The 14,270-nt window shown below is 42.2% G+C and overlaps 1 protein-coding gene across 4 annotated transcripts in view; it reads left to right on the top strand.

The window, feature by feature from the left end:
* Window positions 1-14,270, top strand: part of SOAT1 (sterol O-acyltransferase 1) — a 37,652-nt gene that overhangs the window by 18,491 nt on the left and 4,891 nt on the right. For all 4 annotated transcript variants that reach the window (XM_072343438.1, XM_072343437.1, XM_072343440.1 and 1 more), the window contains 10 exons: window positions 2,632-2,690; window positions 7,772-7,920; window positions 8,010-8,069; window positions 8,241-8,348; window positions 10,033-10,315; window positions 10,695-10,773; window positions 11,446-11,527; window positions 12,202-12,247; window positions 13,410-13,539; window positions 13,890-13,987. In XM_072343438.1, coding sequence (XP_072199539.1) covers window positions 2,632-2,690; window positions 7,772-7,920; window positions 8,010-8,069; window positions 8,241-8,348; window positions 10,033-10,315; window positions 10,695-10,773; window positions 11,446-11,527; window positions 12,202-12,247; window positions 13,410-13,539; window positions 13,890-13,987 — 1,094 coding nt within the window. The remainder of the gene's footprint in view (window positions 1-2,631; window positions 2,691-7,771; window positions 7,921-8,009; window positions 8,070-8,240; window positions 8,349-10,032; window positions 10,316-10,694; window positions 10,774-11,445; window positions 11,528-12,201; window positions 12,248-13,409; window positions 13,540-13,889; window positions 13,988-14,270) is intronic.

The following is a 14,270-nucleotide window of genomic DNA, read 5'->3' as shown; positions in this document are numbered from 1 at the left end:
GACAGTAACAGGAAATCCTCCTGCCAGCGCTCCCTTCACCTTTTCAGTGATAAGTTGGCTGATTAAGAAGTAATGAATGTAGTGCTTTTTCATCTCCTTCTATGTAAGGGCAGTACAGGGTACGGTTTGTATAGCATCTGCGACTTTCCAAGAAGATCCTGAAGCTAAATAGCTTCTATAATCATTGGGGAAAATAGTTCTGAACTGAGAGTGGTTATCAGATGCAGCTGCGTACATCATGTCCTAAAACCACCTGGGGATGTACTTTTTTTTTCCCCATGAACAGCCAGCAATAAATTGAAGTTCATTTGTGTGCTTTTCTTAGCTTTTCTGGGAAGAAAAGTTTTTTGTCTTGAATGCGGTGCAGTTCAGATAGAACAACCAAGGAAGATTACTGACTTCTGTGGCTCATGAGGGCATTACCAGCTGGAACTGTAATGCTGCTCACAAACCATGCCTTTGCTCACATGCCTTATTCCCATTTGTGCTCTTGGTTGTAATTACACATTGGAGCAGTTAAACAGAGTGAGTGCTTTTCTTTTAACGCTGTTGATTTTGGGGAGCTTGATTTCTTGGTTGGTATTGCAATCCTAGAGTGGTGCCAAGGGAAAGTGGAAAATTTAGACTTCTTAGTAGTGTGCAATTCCTCTTAGACTCAAAATCATGTGATGATTTTAAGTGACTTTAGGAAACATAAGTAGCAGCTTGCGCAGCAGAAGGTGAATGATTCAAGATGATGATTTATCTATTCTACAGTACCTGCCTGGTAGTGCCCTGCCCAATAGACTCGTGCTGTGGAACAGCAGCATGTGTTGGTGTTGTAGGGGGGCAGACTTTCTTCAACAGGAGACAGTTTGTTCTTCTGAAGAAGCAGCAACTGAGCTTACAGGTGGCTTTACTTAGTTTGCTGCAAGAGATACATGTAGAGAAGATGTTGAGATCTTGATCTAAAGACTCATTAAACCTTACTGTGTTTCTAGACTGTTTGCTTATGCACTGGAGTGGGGGTGGATAAAGTGATAGGAGGGACACTGTGTACAACTTCAGCAATTGCTGTGTCAACAGGTCAGAGACCTGCCCATTTTCCTTTACAGGCATTACAGTCATATGCTAAGCATGGGTGAATATTTTTAATGCCTTGTCAGTGGAAAAAAATGTCTTATTTCTTAAGAGAGCTGCTCCTGAGTAGTTGCAGTGATAGGAAATGCACAGTCAAAGCAGTTGCTGCTCACTTTTTGTTCAGCTCACAAAGGAAATAGTGCAGCCCCACTAAGTGTCGGATGTCCTGGTGTCTTTGGTCCTGTTGGGCACTTTAAAGTAAAGCTGAAGACTGGCGGGTGGATAAGGGAGCAATTCTCACCTTTTGCAGGAAAGGTAGCTGGGCTGGGAGCTCAACAGCTCGGTGTGGTTTGCTTGCCAGCAGATAAGCATACAGAGGTTTTTAGCACAGTAGTAACGGGTAGGCGGGCCGTTAATACAGTTGTGGTGTGGTGGGGTAGTTGAGGTCTTGAGATGTTATGAAGGATATGCTGTCCTGCTGCTTGGGGAATGGTTTCGCTTGTTTTTTTCTATGGGTGGGGGTGCCCATTTGAAACCAGGGAAGTGCATGAGCTGAGTGGCAGAAGCCGTTTTGCACTGTTGAATTGTTCCACAAATGGCAGTCTTATCACACTTGCTGAATGTGCTGAAATGCTGAGGTAACTTCTTGTTTTGGGGAGATGTTTCTGTGAAAAGTGAATTTTGCATGCAGTCCCCCCCAAAAAAATCATGATATTTATCTACTTCCCTGTTTGTTGTGTTACAATGCAGCTAAGTAATAGGTGTTAGCACTTCCCAATCTTCAGTCTATGGACTGTGTATCGCTTTATGTCACAGAACAGTTCTTACTGCCTGCTTGATGTGGGGTGGTGGGAGCATCTGATGCTGACAAATGGAAATAGAAACTGTTTCACTTAAATCTTGGTATTGTTGGTGACAAAAGTCCAGTGCGATTTTTTTAGCATGTGTGGACCTATTTTATTTTTATTTTTTAAGGGAAGAAATGTTTTGGGGAAATACAGTCAGGCTGACGCTTGTGCTGGGGGAAAGAAGGAGTGGGAACAGCCAGGTTTGAATGCAGGATCACAACCTTCCAACTTGCCAGTCTGCTCATCTGCAGGGGTGGTTATTGTACAGATAGTTATGTCTCGACTGCCTCGTCTGGAGGTCCCTACGTTGCCAATAGACAACCTAATCTTTGTCTAGTTCACAGTGCATAAGATAAAACTATGCTAGAAGATCAGCATGCTTGGATATGACCTTCTAAGAGTTGTTCTGATTGCTGCTTCAAGGCTGAATATGTTTAAGGACCTTGGAATGATTTGTGGAGTTGCAAAGCTTTCAGAAATCCACGTTATCAGCTGTTGCCTGCTTTATCATGCCATGATCCTAAATGGCTGTTCAAAATACTTGCTCTTAGCTTACTAACTTATTGTAGTTTAGTTTTTGAACTCTCTGGGACATTGCTAGAAATCAAAAGTATTAATGGAAAACCAGTGAATGAACTGCTGCTTGCTGTTTTTCCTGTGCTTTCAGTCATGTGGGGCACATTGCTGCAAGTGCAGCTGTTAAATATTTGCTTTCCTTCCTTAGGCCGCGTGGATGTGGACCATGTGATAACAAGGAAGATGCAGCTAATAGCAGAAGCTGAGGTAAATATACTCTAATGCTTCTTTGTAGGGAGGAGCAGGATAATAGAGCCTGATGGTCAATTTGGAGACTCATTAATCCTGGAACACAAACATACTCTATTCAGTCATAATTCAAGTGTGGTGACTTTTATACAGCCCTCTTTCTGTCTGTATCTCTTCTCGCTTTGCACAAGAGAAGTAGTGTTGTCAAATGCAGCTCTGTCTTGTTTGACCCCAGTAGGTCAGAGTCCAGTGATAAGGATGAACTTTGAGGCCTGTAATAAAACTGAACTTGCCTCACTACTAACTTCTGACGGTGTGACTGTCAGCCAGCCTGTTCCCTTTGACAGCTGTTTCAAGTGCATCCAGTGTTTCAAGTTCTGTGTCCCATTAATGTCTGTTACCCATTAATGCACCTGGCCTGTATCTTGTGGTTTCCATTGCCCTAGCTGTGGAGGTGACCTTACTTCTTTTCAGTAAGCACTATCCTCAGAAAATAGTATTTCTATTAATGCCATCTGCATCTGTGTGAGCTGCCATTGTCTTAGCTTATGCTAAGGTGATTTACGGCCAAATTAAATGAAGTTACCTCACAGTGAGCTGCACCCTTCTTGCTAACCATTGTTTCGTAGCAGGCATGTTCTTCGGGGCAAATTGTCCTGCACTCTTGCTTCACTTTATTGCAGAGAATTCCATGGTAAAGATGAGGTCATCTAATTGTCTCAGCCTTATGTAGTTATTAGGGATTGGCTATTTAAAGGACAGGGACAAATACCTTGCAACTTTGAGGTCCTGTCCTGTTTTAAAGTCTCTTTATTATATAGATACAATGTGTATTTTACAGTAGGTACAGCTATAGTGTATTGTATTGAAGTGTCTTCCTCAAAGAGTGGTATTGCTTTTTGTGCTGATGCTCCTAGAATTCAACCCATCAGAGGGATAGTCAGCTCTTAATTTTATTTCATGTTGCCTTCTCTGAGTGACTCTTACTGAGGGCGTGATAGAGCAAGTCTCATATCTGCCTCGTATCTTTTTGTCTTCTGCAGACAAATCCAACTGTTGCAATTCACTGTTAGCAACTAATGCTTGCGCAAGCAACCTTTAAAGGACTGTTAAGCGCATGTGGCTGTGTCAGTTTCAGGGGATGCTACCTGGATGCTGGGGGACAACTTGATCTGCGATTTCTTTCACTGAGAAAGTCATCTTTCTGAATGCTTTCTGGCTCCTAAGTTTGAGACATGGTAGCCTGTAGTCAAGAGAGTCTGGAAGTTATATGTTGGAACACTGCTTCCTTGGGAAGGCTTTTGTGATGCTTGAGCGCTGTTGCTTGGTATCTATTTTTTAGCAACTGTTACACCAAAGAAAGCTGAAGCACCATTGCTTTTGCTAAGCATCAGCCCAGGATCCAGTTGACTTTCTGGGTTGTGAGGGCATGCTGCTGGCTCATTTCAGCTTGCCATCCACCAGTACCCCCTCATCTTTTTCAACAGGGCTGTGCTCTGTTTTTTTTTGTACTTGTACTGATAGTAGGGGCTGCCACAACCCAGGTGCAAGACCTTGCACTTGGATTTGTTGAACCTCACAAGGTTCACCTGGGCCCACTGCTCAGCCTCTCTAGGTCTCTCTGAATGCCACTGTGCAGCTTGGTGTCATCTACAAACTTGCTGAGGGTGCTCTTGGTCCCTCTGTTGATGTCACTGATGAAGATGTTAAAGAACACCTCATCCCTGAGGGGCACCATCCAGACACCGAGCCATTGGCCAACACTCCCTGGATATGGTCCCTTAACCAGTTCTTCATCCATCAAACAGTTCACCCATCAAATCCATATCTTTCCCATTTGGAGAGAAGGTTGTTATGGGGAACCGTGTCAAAGGCCTTCCTGAAGTCCAGATAGATGAGGTCAGTGGCTGTCCCCTTATCTACTGACACAGTTAGACTTTCATAAAAAGCCACGGGGTTTGGCAGGCAGGGCCTTCCCTTGGTGAAGCCATTCTGGTTATCTTATATCTCTGCCTCATGTCCAATGTGCCTTAGCATAGTTTCCAGTTGAGTAAAATTGAGGGCAACTCTGGTGAATTTCTCCGTAGCATTAAGTTACAGGGTTGCTTGGCTCAGCTTCCTCTGACTTATCAATTATTTGCCTGCCTCTGCTTTTTATGGCATAGCATTTATTACGTACTTGCTCCCCCTCCTTGTTGTTCTAATGAGCTGATTGTTTTAAAACGTAATTGTGACAGCTGGACAGATCTGCCCTATTCCTTGTGTAACACTTGAAAAACACCATTTAGGGAACAGTTAAACTTGGCCAGAGGAGTGTGCCATATCACAATGAAGACTTGTCTAAGGTTCATTCTCTTGTTTTACATGTTTAGTGGCTTGATCAGTTGGCCTATTAAGTGTGAGCAGTTACTCAACTAGACTGGCCTTTGATTGGCAGTAGTGATGGTTGCCAGTGTAACACAATACGTTGTACAGAATTGCAGTTAACGTGGAGTCTCTGCTCTGGTTGCATCATATTTTATTTCATGAGAACTCACACTTTGTTTTCCCAGCCCAAATACATGCATACAGTGATGTCAGACTTGGAGGGCTGTGTTAGGAGGGGCAGTCTCAGCAGAGTGCTAACTGGAGAAGGGAATGCGTTATTTAAGGAAGTCTTTTCTGCTGAACTCTCGCTGAGAGGAAACAAAAACCAAAATTAAACCAAATGTGGTAGGAATGAATAGTGCTTTTCGGGAGTGGAAATGAGAGCACTCTGGAGGAGTAGGGATTTGTGTTGGACTTCCTTTGGTTAGGGATACGTGCATGTGTGCTGTGAGAACAGGCTGTGCCAAAAAGCAGTCTTCTGTTACAGATTGTAGGTCCAAAGTACTCAACTTTTTTTTTTTAACTTCTTGTTTTTAAAAGATTAAACTGGTGTTTTTGCAAGAGATGAGCCTCTTCTCTGCTCTCCACAAAGCTCTAAGAATAGCCAATCGAGTTTTATCGTCAAGTGTCAGTGCAGCTTGTTTGTTCTGTGCTAGTGGCTGCCAGATAGTGGCAAAATGTTCGTAAGTTTAATATTAATCTACTCCTTCTCCTGCTGCGGCTTTTTTAGTTCTCCCTAAAGCTGACCGCTGTGTAGAGTGTGGTCTCACTTCAGGTTTTGTGTTTACTACCAGAAAGTTGAACTTGCTTGCTTGGCAGCATTTCATAACAAACACATTGCCTGTTACTAGGCTTTGCTTGCCTAAGAGAACTATGTCCAAAAAAGACCCAAAAAGCCAAGCTAAAGAGTCTATTTCCTTGTTCTATTATTCCTTGTGCCTGTTTCTGCTTAGCAAAAACAATGGTGCTTTAGCTTCCTTTGGTGTAATAGGCACTAGAAAATAGACACCAAGCAACAGAGCTCAAGCATCACAAAAGCCTTCCCAAGGAAGCTGTGTTCCTGCATACAACTTCCAGACTCTCTTTCCCTCCTTGAAAATGGATTTCTTGTTTTTTGTTACTTTTCAGCCTTCAGGATTAGAAAATCAGGATCAGAAAGGAATTCTGAAGGCATTTTGGGGAGAAACAAATGTTTCTTGAGCTAACGCTGAGTAGGAAGGTTAGATGAAATAATGTGCAGCTGCCATCTAGAAATACTTGGGCAGTCTGAGAAAGTCTCGAGGAAGAGGATGGCCAGACAAGTTTTGCAAAGAGGTACTTGCATTAAAAAGGAAACAAACAACAGCCATAATACGCAATTAGATTTGTAGTCCCACAAGCTTTGCTAAACATACTTATCTTCTGTGCTGAAGATGACTATCTGACTTCTGAAAGGCTGATTATCATAAATATCTTGTGGTTTTCTAAGCTCTTGGATTTCAAGTGAACACACGGTACTTTAATTCTTTCCTTGAGGGAATTCATTTTGCCTAGTCTTCTGCTTACAAGGATAGTGTTTATACCGCTATGCAAATCTAGGGATCCTGTTTGCATCTAAGGAGCAAGAGAATTTGCACTGCAGTAAAGAGCTGTCCAGAGCCCAATGTAATACTTTCTATGGGAGTAAGTAACTTTGAAGTGAGCGTTTTATCTCTTAGTTTCTTCTAAAGGCATCTTACTTTAAAGCCTTCCTGGGATGTGGAGGTTAGGCCTTAGAACGTTCATGCTGTGAGACCAAAGAGCAGATTGAACTATACTGTAGACTGGAAGACTGAAGTGAATTGTGCACGTTAGCCCTTAGGCGAAATAAAAGTGACATGGAAACAGGATTATAATCTCGACATTCTATAGGTTGCCTTTCTTGCTGGATTAGCTTGTTTTTGGAAGCAATAAGTAATATTTTCCTTTCTGGAAAGTGAACTGACCAGGGTGGCTTGTTACCAGCCGGTTATTACCCTCTTTGTGCTCTGTGTTTTTCCAGGGAGATGGTAAAGGAAGGGGATGCTCATCTAGTTTCTCATGCACCCTTACAAGTGAAGAGCTCTAGCAAACAACATGCATTTTTCTGACAAAATGAGGAGGAAAAAAAGAGGCGGGGTGGGGGGGGGAGAAGCATGAATAGGCTGAAAATGGTTCAGCTTTGTTCCAACGGGCTGCATTAGCTTTACACTGGTTATTTGCTCTGCCTTACAAAGAGGGAATTCAGCAGGCTTACCTTGGGTTATTTGAATCACAAGCATGAAAAGGTTGTCTTTTTTTGTTTCCCTCCCACTGCACTGGCTATGATGTAAATCTTGTTTGCACTTGATTTAAGCACTAAGGATGTAACTGTGGCTAAAACTGAGAAGTGTCTTCTGGGTCTGTGTTACGTTTAGCTCAGCTTCCGTAGCAGCACCACCAAACATGTGAAGTACCTGCCACCCCAGACATGTGTGAAGTTCAGTGTGTTTGCTTTGCTCCTGTATTGCATATGGTAGGGAAGATAAACATCATTCAGAGCTCTCTGAACTGAGGTGTGTGAGCAGGCCTGGATACGTCCCTGATTTTGTCCAAGTCGACTCCAGCCGTAGGCTAATAGTACAGGAGTGATCAATCCCTTACTGTGTTGTACTCTGGGATGAAAAGGAGTATAAATGACTTACTTAACTCTGGATACGTTCTGGTAACTTGCTGCTCTATTCTTGCTTTGTCAGCAATTGAAGCCAGTTTTCATGAAGGAGGTGGACAGTCACTTCACAGAGTTTGTGAACAGTTTGGTGGCTAAGTCAGCACTCCTGGATTCCTCATCTTCAGCTTCCCTCTTCCCAGCTTCCTGCTCTGAGAAGGAGCTACACAAAGCCAAGTAAGTCAGGTTTGCAATAGTAGTACAGCAAGGTTGTTTCCTGGAAGCCTGGTTTCCTTTTTCTTGAGCGTTCTCCTTTTAATTTGCAGGGCCTTGAGAGCCCCTCCGGAACATGGGAAGATCTTCACTGCCAGGAGGTCCCTCTTGGAGTGAGTAGTTTAGCTTCTCTTTTTACATTAAATAAATTGACTGAAAGTGCTCTTGACAGTAAACTGACTAGCTTTTACTTTGAGGTGCTTCATTTGAAAGCTAACGTAACAGAAGTGTGATGTGTGATCTGCTATGTGAATGGCCTGATAGCTTTTGAATCTCTTCCTTAGTGAGCTGTTTGAAGTGAGTCACATCAGGACAATCTACCACATGTTCATCGCTCTCCTCATCGTCTTCATCCTCAGCACTCTTTTAGTAGACTTCATTGATGAAGGAAGGTAAGAGTGTGTTCTGGAAGGACAAGGGCCAGGGCTGGCAAAGGCTCACTCCCAGAGAGCCAGAGCTACACAAAAGCTATAGAATGGTGCACAAAGTAATTCTTCTTGAGATGCTGTTAAAGGGGGGGTGTTCAATTTGATATTCTTCAGACGTGCTGCAATTGTTATTGAGTGGGCAGGGAGATTTCAACTACGATTAGCTAAACATTACAGATAGGTGTACTGTCTGTGAATTATGGACCTAACATGCTTAATTCATCACAAGGCCTGGCATAATGGAGGGGAGGCAGCAGTGAATGTGGGCTGCTTCATTTCGATACCAGTACGGAAGGAGCAGCTTTCAGCTGCTTGCAGTGCTTGGAGGACTGTGTTTAGGGAGAAATAAAAAACAAACACAAAAAAACTTGGAATGCGTTATCAGTCCTTTCTGTGTTGAGAAACAACAATTCTGACACACTGTACTTGTGCTTCAATAAAAATAGAAGCTTCTCATTTTTTCCTGTGGAAAAATCTCAAGGATGTTGGCACAGCCTCTGAGCTTGTGCTTTGCAGGTAGACAGTTCTGAAAGAGATTGTGCAAGGCTGCTATCCTCACACTTGATTGTTGCCTTAAATATCTTTTTGGCAAGATGTATCTTGTGTATGTGAGTAGGATTACACGTGTATCTTGCTGATAATCTGTTGTTCAGCATATAATGCCAGAGCTGTATCTTCATTATTATCATTGTCTTGCTTGTCTAGGTATAAGAACAGGCTCATGCACTATTGAACATTATTTGGCTAATTCTTACTTAATAGCAGTGTGGATACTGGGGGGAGGAAATAGACATTTAGAATTGGCTAATAGGGCTGAATTATCTGTGATTGTTTAAAAAAATAAATAAATTCTGAACTACTAGATTTGATCATATGGATCCAATTTGCAGTTAAGCCTTTACCTTGAGAACAAATACACATTACTTGTTCCTCTTAGTTTGCTTTAGAAGAGCTACTTATGAATTGGTGGCTTTGATAAGTACCAGATGTGCAGTCTGAGAGCCTATATTTAAGTTCAACCAGTGAAATAATATATCTGGTGCACATCACTTGGTCGTTCCCTCCAACTATGATCCTTTTAGGTGGCTTCCAAAAATGTCTGTTTTCACAAAGCAGAATTAATTTAGGTTTGGGTGCTGGATGTTAGAATATCTTGCTTGTATTGGGGGGAGTGGAGAAGGCCTCTCCATGTTAAAGTCTTGTGGTTCTTAACATAGTAGTAGTGATGTCCTGTGAGTGTTCCCCAAAAGCTCTTCTGGGCCCCAGTTCAGCTAGCAGAGGATCATTCAGTGACGTGCTTAATTATTAGCAGGGATGAGCTCTGAGCATATTCTCAAAGCACTTTCTCATCTTAAAGATTCACTTAAGCCCTGTCGGATTTGAAGGCAAGAGCAGCTTACAGCTGTGCCTTACAGCACTGATGGCACGAGACCTTCAGTTTTTATCTTCTGATGTGCTTGCAGGTGGTCACTTAAATCTGCTGCAGGCAGCCCTCTGTTTCTGAGCTTAAAACTGCCTTCCTTTCTTCTGTCAAAACTCAGACAGCATGGTTTGGGTGGTTGGCCTTCCGTAGCCATTTACTGAAACAGAAGCACTTCCTATTGAAACAGTGGACGCTGAATGTTGTCTGTTTCCTTGTTCCTTCTAGGCTGGTCCTTGGGTTTGATCTTTTGGTCTACGTTTTTGGAAAGTTTCCAGTCGTTTTCTGTACTTGGCTGTGCATGTTCTGTGCCACAGTCTTCATTCCATACAGCCTTTTTGTCCAGTGGGCCCAAGGTTACTGCAGTTCCTCCCATCGTGTCATCTACTCTCTCTTCTATGGGACGTTGTTCACACTCTTCCAAACAGTTGGGCTTGGGATGGGGCCAACTTATGTTGCTATATCATATGCCCTGCCTCCAGCTTCCCGTTTTATTGTTATACTGGAACAGGTAGGTACCTATCCAGCATCTTTGGCTGTATCGAAGCTTCTTTTCAAATTGAAAGGTTGTTTTTTTGTTTGTTTCTTTGTTTTTTCTTAAAGAATCAAATGTTGTGGGATTATTGTTTGTTTGTTTTTTCCATTCATTAAGGTAAGCCAGGGCTATGGATGGAGTCAGTCTATGACTTAAACATGTGGCAGGTCTAAAAATCAGGGAAACTGATGGTAGCAAACTTTGTTTAGACATGGAAACAACTTTCTTGGTTTGTTTGTTTTTTCACCTTAAGTTATTATTGTATAATTCTTTCTGAACACGCATAGAGGCTGAAACTGCATTTACTTCTTATGTTGGCATTAAACTGGTGTTCCATTAACTATTAATCTCCCAGGTCCGTCTTGTTATGAAGGCTCATTCATTTGTCCGTGAGAATGTACCCAGAGTCCTGTCTTCTGTAAAGGAGAAGTCTGGTGAGTAACTTCATTTTGGTTGGCAGCTGTGCGTAACCAGCTGTTGCTCTGAGAGAGGTAGGGTCTGGGTTGGTGACTTTGCACAGGGAGGTGATGATGCTCTGTGCTGTCCTTCTGCAGCATAATTTCAATCTGAATGTTTTTATTTGGCATTAGGTGATGAGCTAGACTGTTGCTCAGATCTAAGTCTTGCTTCAGCAGGACTTCTTGTTTCTGCTTTTGTGAGCAGTATGTAGAGGCTGCCTGCACACTCCTGCGCTGGTAATGTGACAGGAGTTCTAGGCGGCCTTTTGGCAATGTATTCCAGAGCTGAACGTGAACCCACGTGTTGGTACAGGCCTTAAGATGGATCTGCCCTGCTTGAGCAGGGACACTGGACTGCGTGATCTCCAGAACTCCCTTTGAACCTCAGTGATTCTGTGATCTTTTAAAGGAGATGTGATATCAGAGTGTCACCACTGCACTGTCTGTTAGTCATCCTGACTAGATAACTGCATTTGACAAGGGTATTTCCATCTGATAGTTTGCTTTATTCCTTGGGAATCCCCTACCTTTAGTTTCAGCCTGATCTGTTTTGATATGATGAGTGTTGCATATTGGGAAAGAGTACTGGGGAAAGCAAAACTTCAATAAGCAAAAAGACTGAAGTGTTATTTTTTTCTTTCCTTCCAGGCTCAGTACCTATCCCTCGAATTTCTCAATACTTGTACTTCCTCTTCGCTCCCACTCTCATTTATAGAGACAACTATCCCAGGTAATATGAGCAACATTAGTAGAATGGTAAAGAACTGAAGCCGATACTAAGGACCCCTCAATGTGATCTTTTAGTTAATTAGAGCTTTCATAAATTCATGGTTAAGTCAGAAACCCGGCATGGACAGGACTTGGTTATGAAAACTCACTCCACTACTAATAGTGCTTTTGACATTACAATTCCAGTTTTTGTCCGTTTGTGAAGCGTGCATGAACTGAACCAAATTGCCACTGAGTATCTGATGGTACCGGTCCCAGCAGTGGACTTGTGCATTGCTTCATGCATTGCTAATCAATGGTCTTGTCTATTGAGTTTGAGGAGGTAGAATGAATCCTTATAAAACTGAGAACTCATGAACTTTTATGTACTTATTATTGTGCCTTCATAGTGTCAAGTCAGCAGTACTTTACATGACTGTTGGGTGGATCGCTGCCTCCTGTGTAATTGTATAATGCTGCCCCTGAGATACTTTTCCCTTTATGTAATTGTCACAGCTGTCTCACATAGCTGTGAGGAGCCAGCAATTTGGTGTAGGCATCTCTTCTCAAAATTCAAGTGGTCAAGGGCTTTGAATTCTAAAACCAGACTTTCCAAAGTAGAATCAGTAACCAAAAGGAGGATTTTGCTGCACTGAGATTCTATTTAGATGTGACATTCTGCATTCTTTATTCCAGGAGTCCTATGGTAAGATGGGGCTACGTAGCTACCAAGTTTGCACAGGTGAGTAATATAGCTTTCTGAAGAACAGATAATTCAGAGGTCATCCAAACTGTGCTGCTAACCAGCTTTGCCTTTGGAATTCATTGCTGCCAACAAGGTGTGAGCTTGCTGGAAAAGAATACTTCTTAATAATTTAAAAAGAAATAAAAAAGCGCCCTTGCTGAACTAAGGATTCTGTCAAAAATATCTGAAAATGCTTGTTAAACCTTCGTAGTGGTTTTCTTCAGCAAGCAGACTCCACTCCGTAAAAACTAAAGCTGCATGCCTGTATGGGGAGCAGTGTGCTCTGGCCCTCTTTCTTTACTGATGGTTTGCTGTGATGGGCTGGCCCAGCAACCTGTCTGCAGATTCTCAGACCAGTGTTGAAATAAGAAGCACTGACCTCCTCCAGGCCTAATTGAGCTTAAGGCTGACCTGATCTTTACTTCAGTATTGAAGGAGAACCTAATTGGACTGTAAACTTCAGCAGCTTCCTGTGGATTTGTTTTCAAGCAGTGGCTTCGTGTGATTGAAACTTTTGCTTTAAAACAATAAAGTCGTGTTTTAAAAACAAAAACAAGTAACAGAAAGGCCTCTGGCTGTTCACATGAGTATTTGCCTTCCAAGAGTATATAAAGCCATGGCTTGCTTTTTGTCTTCAACTTTCAGTGCATGGGTTTGCAAGCCAGAGAAGGGCTGAGGTGGTTTGGCCTCTTACTTTCTTCTTTGGGATTAGGGAAAGTAAGTTTTAATACTAGATATACAGATATACTATATAATATACAGATATATACATATATATATATATACTATATAATATACAGATATACTAGATAATACAGAGTATTCTTCAATTAATTCTGTGCTTGTCTTGGACTTTGATTGCAAGGCACAGTTCCCTGCTTAGTTTCATGTGATGTAAGTCTGTCATGTAATTTCTGAGCTGACAGAACTAGGAGAAACTTACAGCTTCTGTAGTAGAAAAGATGACTTTCTTCCTGGCAGTCAGCATGCTGGAGATCTGGCTGCTGTTTACTTTCTGCCCGGACCATTTTAAAGGCATATTAGTAGCAAAGTAAAATAAAATACTTGTGTTGGCAGCTGCTGTTCTTCTTTCAGAGCTGTCAAGTGGAGATGTGTGAATGTGCATTTCTCTTACAAAGCCAGATTTCTTTTGTTCCAGGTGCTTGGTTCACTTTTTTATGCCTACTACATCTTTGTGAGGCTGTGCATTCCTCAGTTTCGTAACAGTAGTCAAGAAACCTTTAATCTTCGAGGGCTGGTCTTGTGCATCTTCAACTCAATTCTGCCAGGTAAGACCTGGGTCCATGAGTAACCATCTTTACAGATGTGAGGCAGAAAGGAGGGAGAATAACTGTTGCATCAAGCATCCACAACAGGCAAGTCTGAACTTAAGTCATCAAGTTGTAGGTACTGTTGCAACCTGACTGTTGCCCTCTGAGATAAGTGTGACTCTGTGCAGTAAGAAACTGAAATGGTTTTACTGTTGGTGTAGGTGTTGGTGTAGGTGGCATAAAACTTGTATGCGTCAGTGTCTTGGAAAGCCCTTCCTAACAAGAAGGATCTTGACTGTGTTACATGTTCCCCCTTATTGCTGAGTGGAAAATACAAGAAAATCAATTTGATTCTGCTTTGCTTCTAGGGGTACTGATTCTTTTCCTGGTCTTCTTTGCTTTCCTTCACTGTTGGCTGAATGCGTTTGCTGAGATGATGCGCTTTGCAGACAGGATGTTCTACAAGGTAAGAAGCAGGAGTTCATAAAGCAGGCTTTATAAAGCTTCTAAAAACATTACCTTTCCTAACAGGAAGGCACCAGGCCTTCTGAAGAGCTCAGTCAGGATGTTGTTCTTTCATCATCTCAGCCACTGTGGTTTTAGACCAAAGTAAATCCTGATCTTCTTTTTAAAGCCAAAGTCCAGCGGTGTGTTTCATTTTGTGGTGTAAATTGTTATATTGGCTTTATGTTGTTCTGACTGGTGTCTTTAAACTTGATATTCTACAGGTCTCTTCTGGAACATTTGAT

The sequence above is a fragment of the Excalfactoria chinensis genome, chromosome 8, assembly GCF_039878825.1.
Source record: "Excalfactoria chinensis isolate bCotChi1 chromosome 8, bCotChi1.hap2, whole genome shotgun sequence".
NCBI classification, from domain to species: domain Eukaryota; kingdom Metazoa; phylum Chordata; class Aves; order Galliformes; family Phasianidae; genus Excalfactoria; species Excalfactoria chinensis.
The sequence above is the reverse complement of the archived record's forward strand: the minus strand, read 5'-3'. Positions and strand labels throughout refer to the sequence as shown.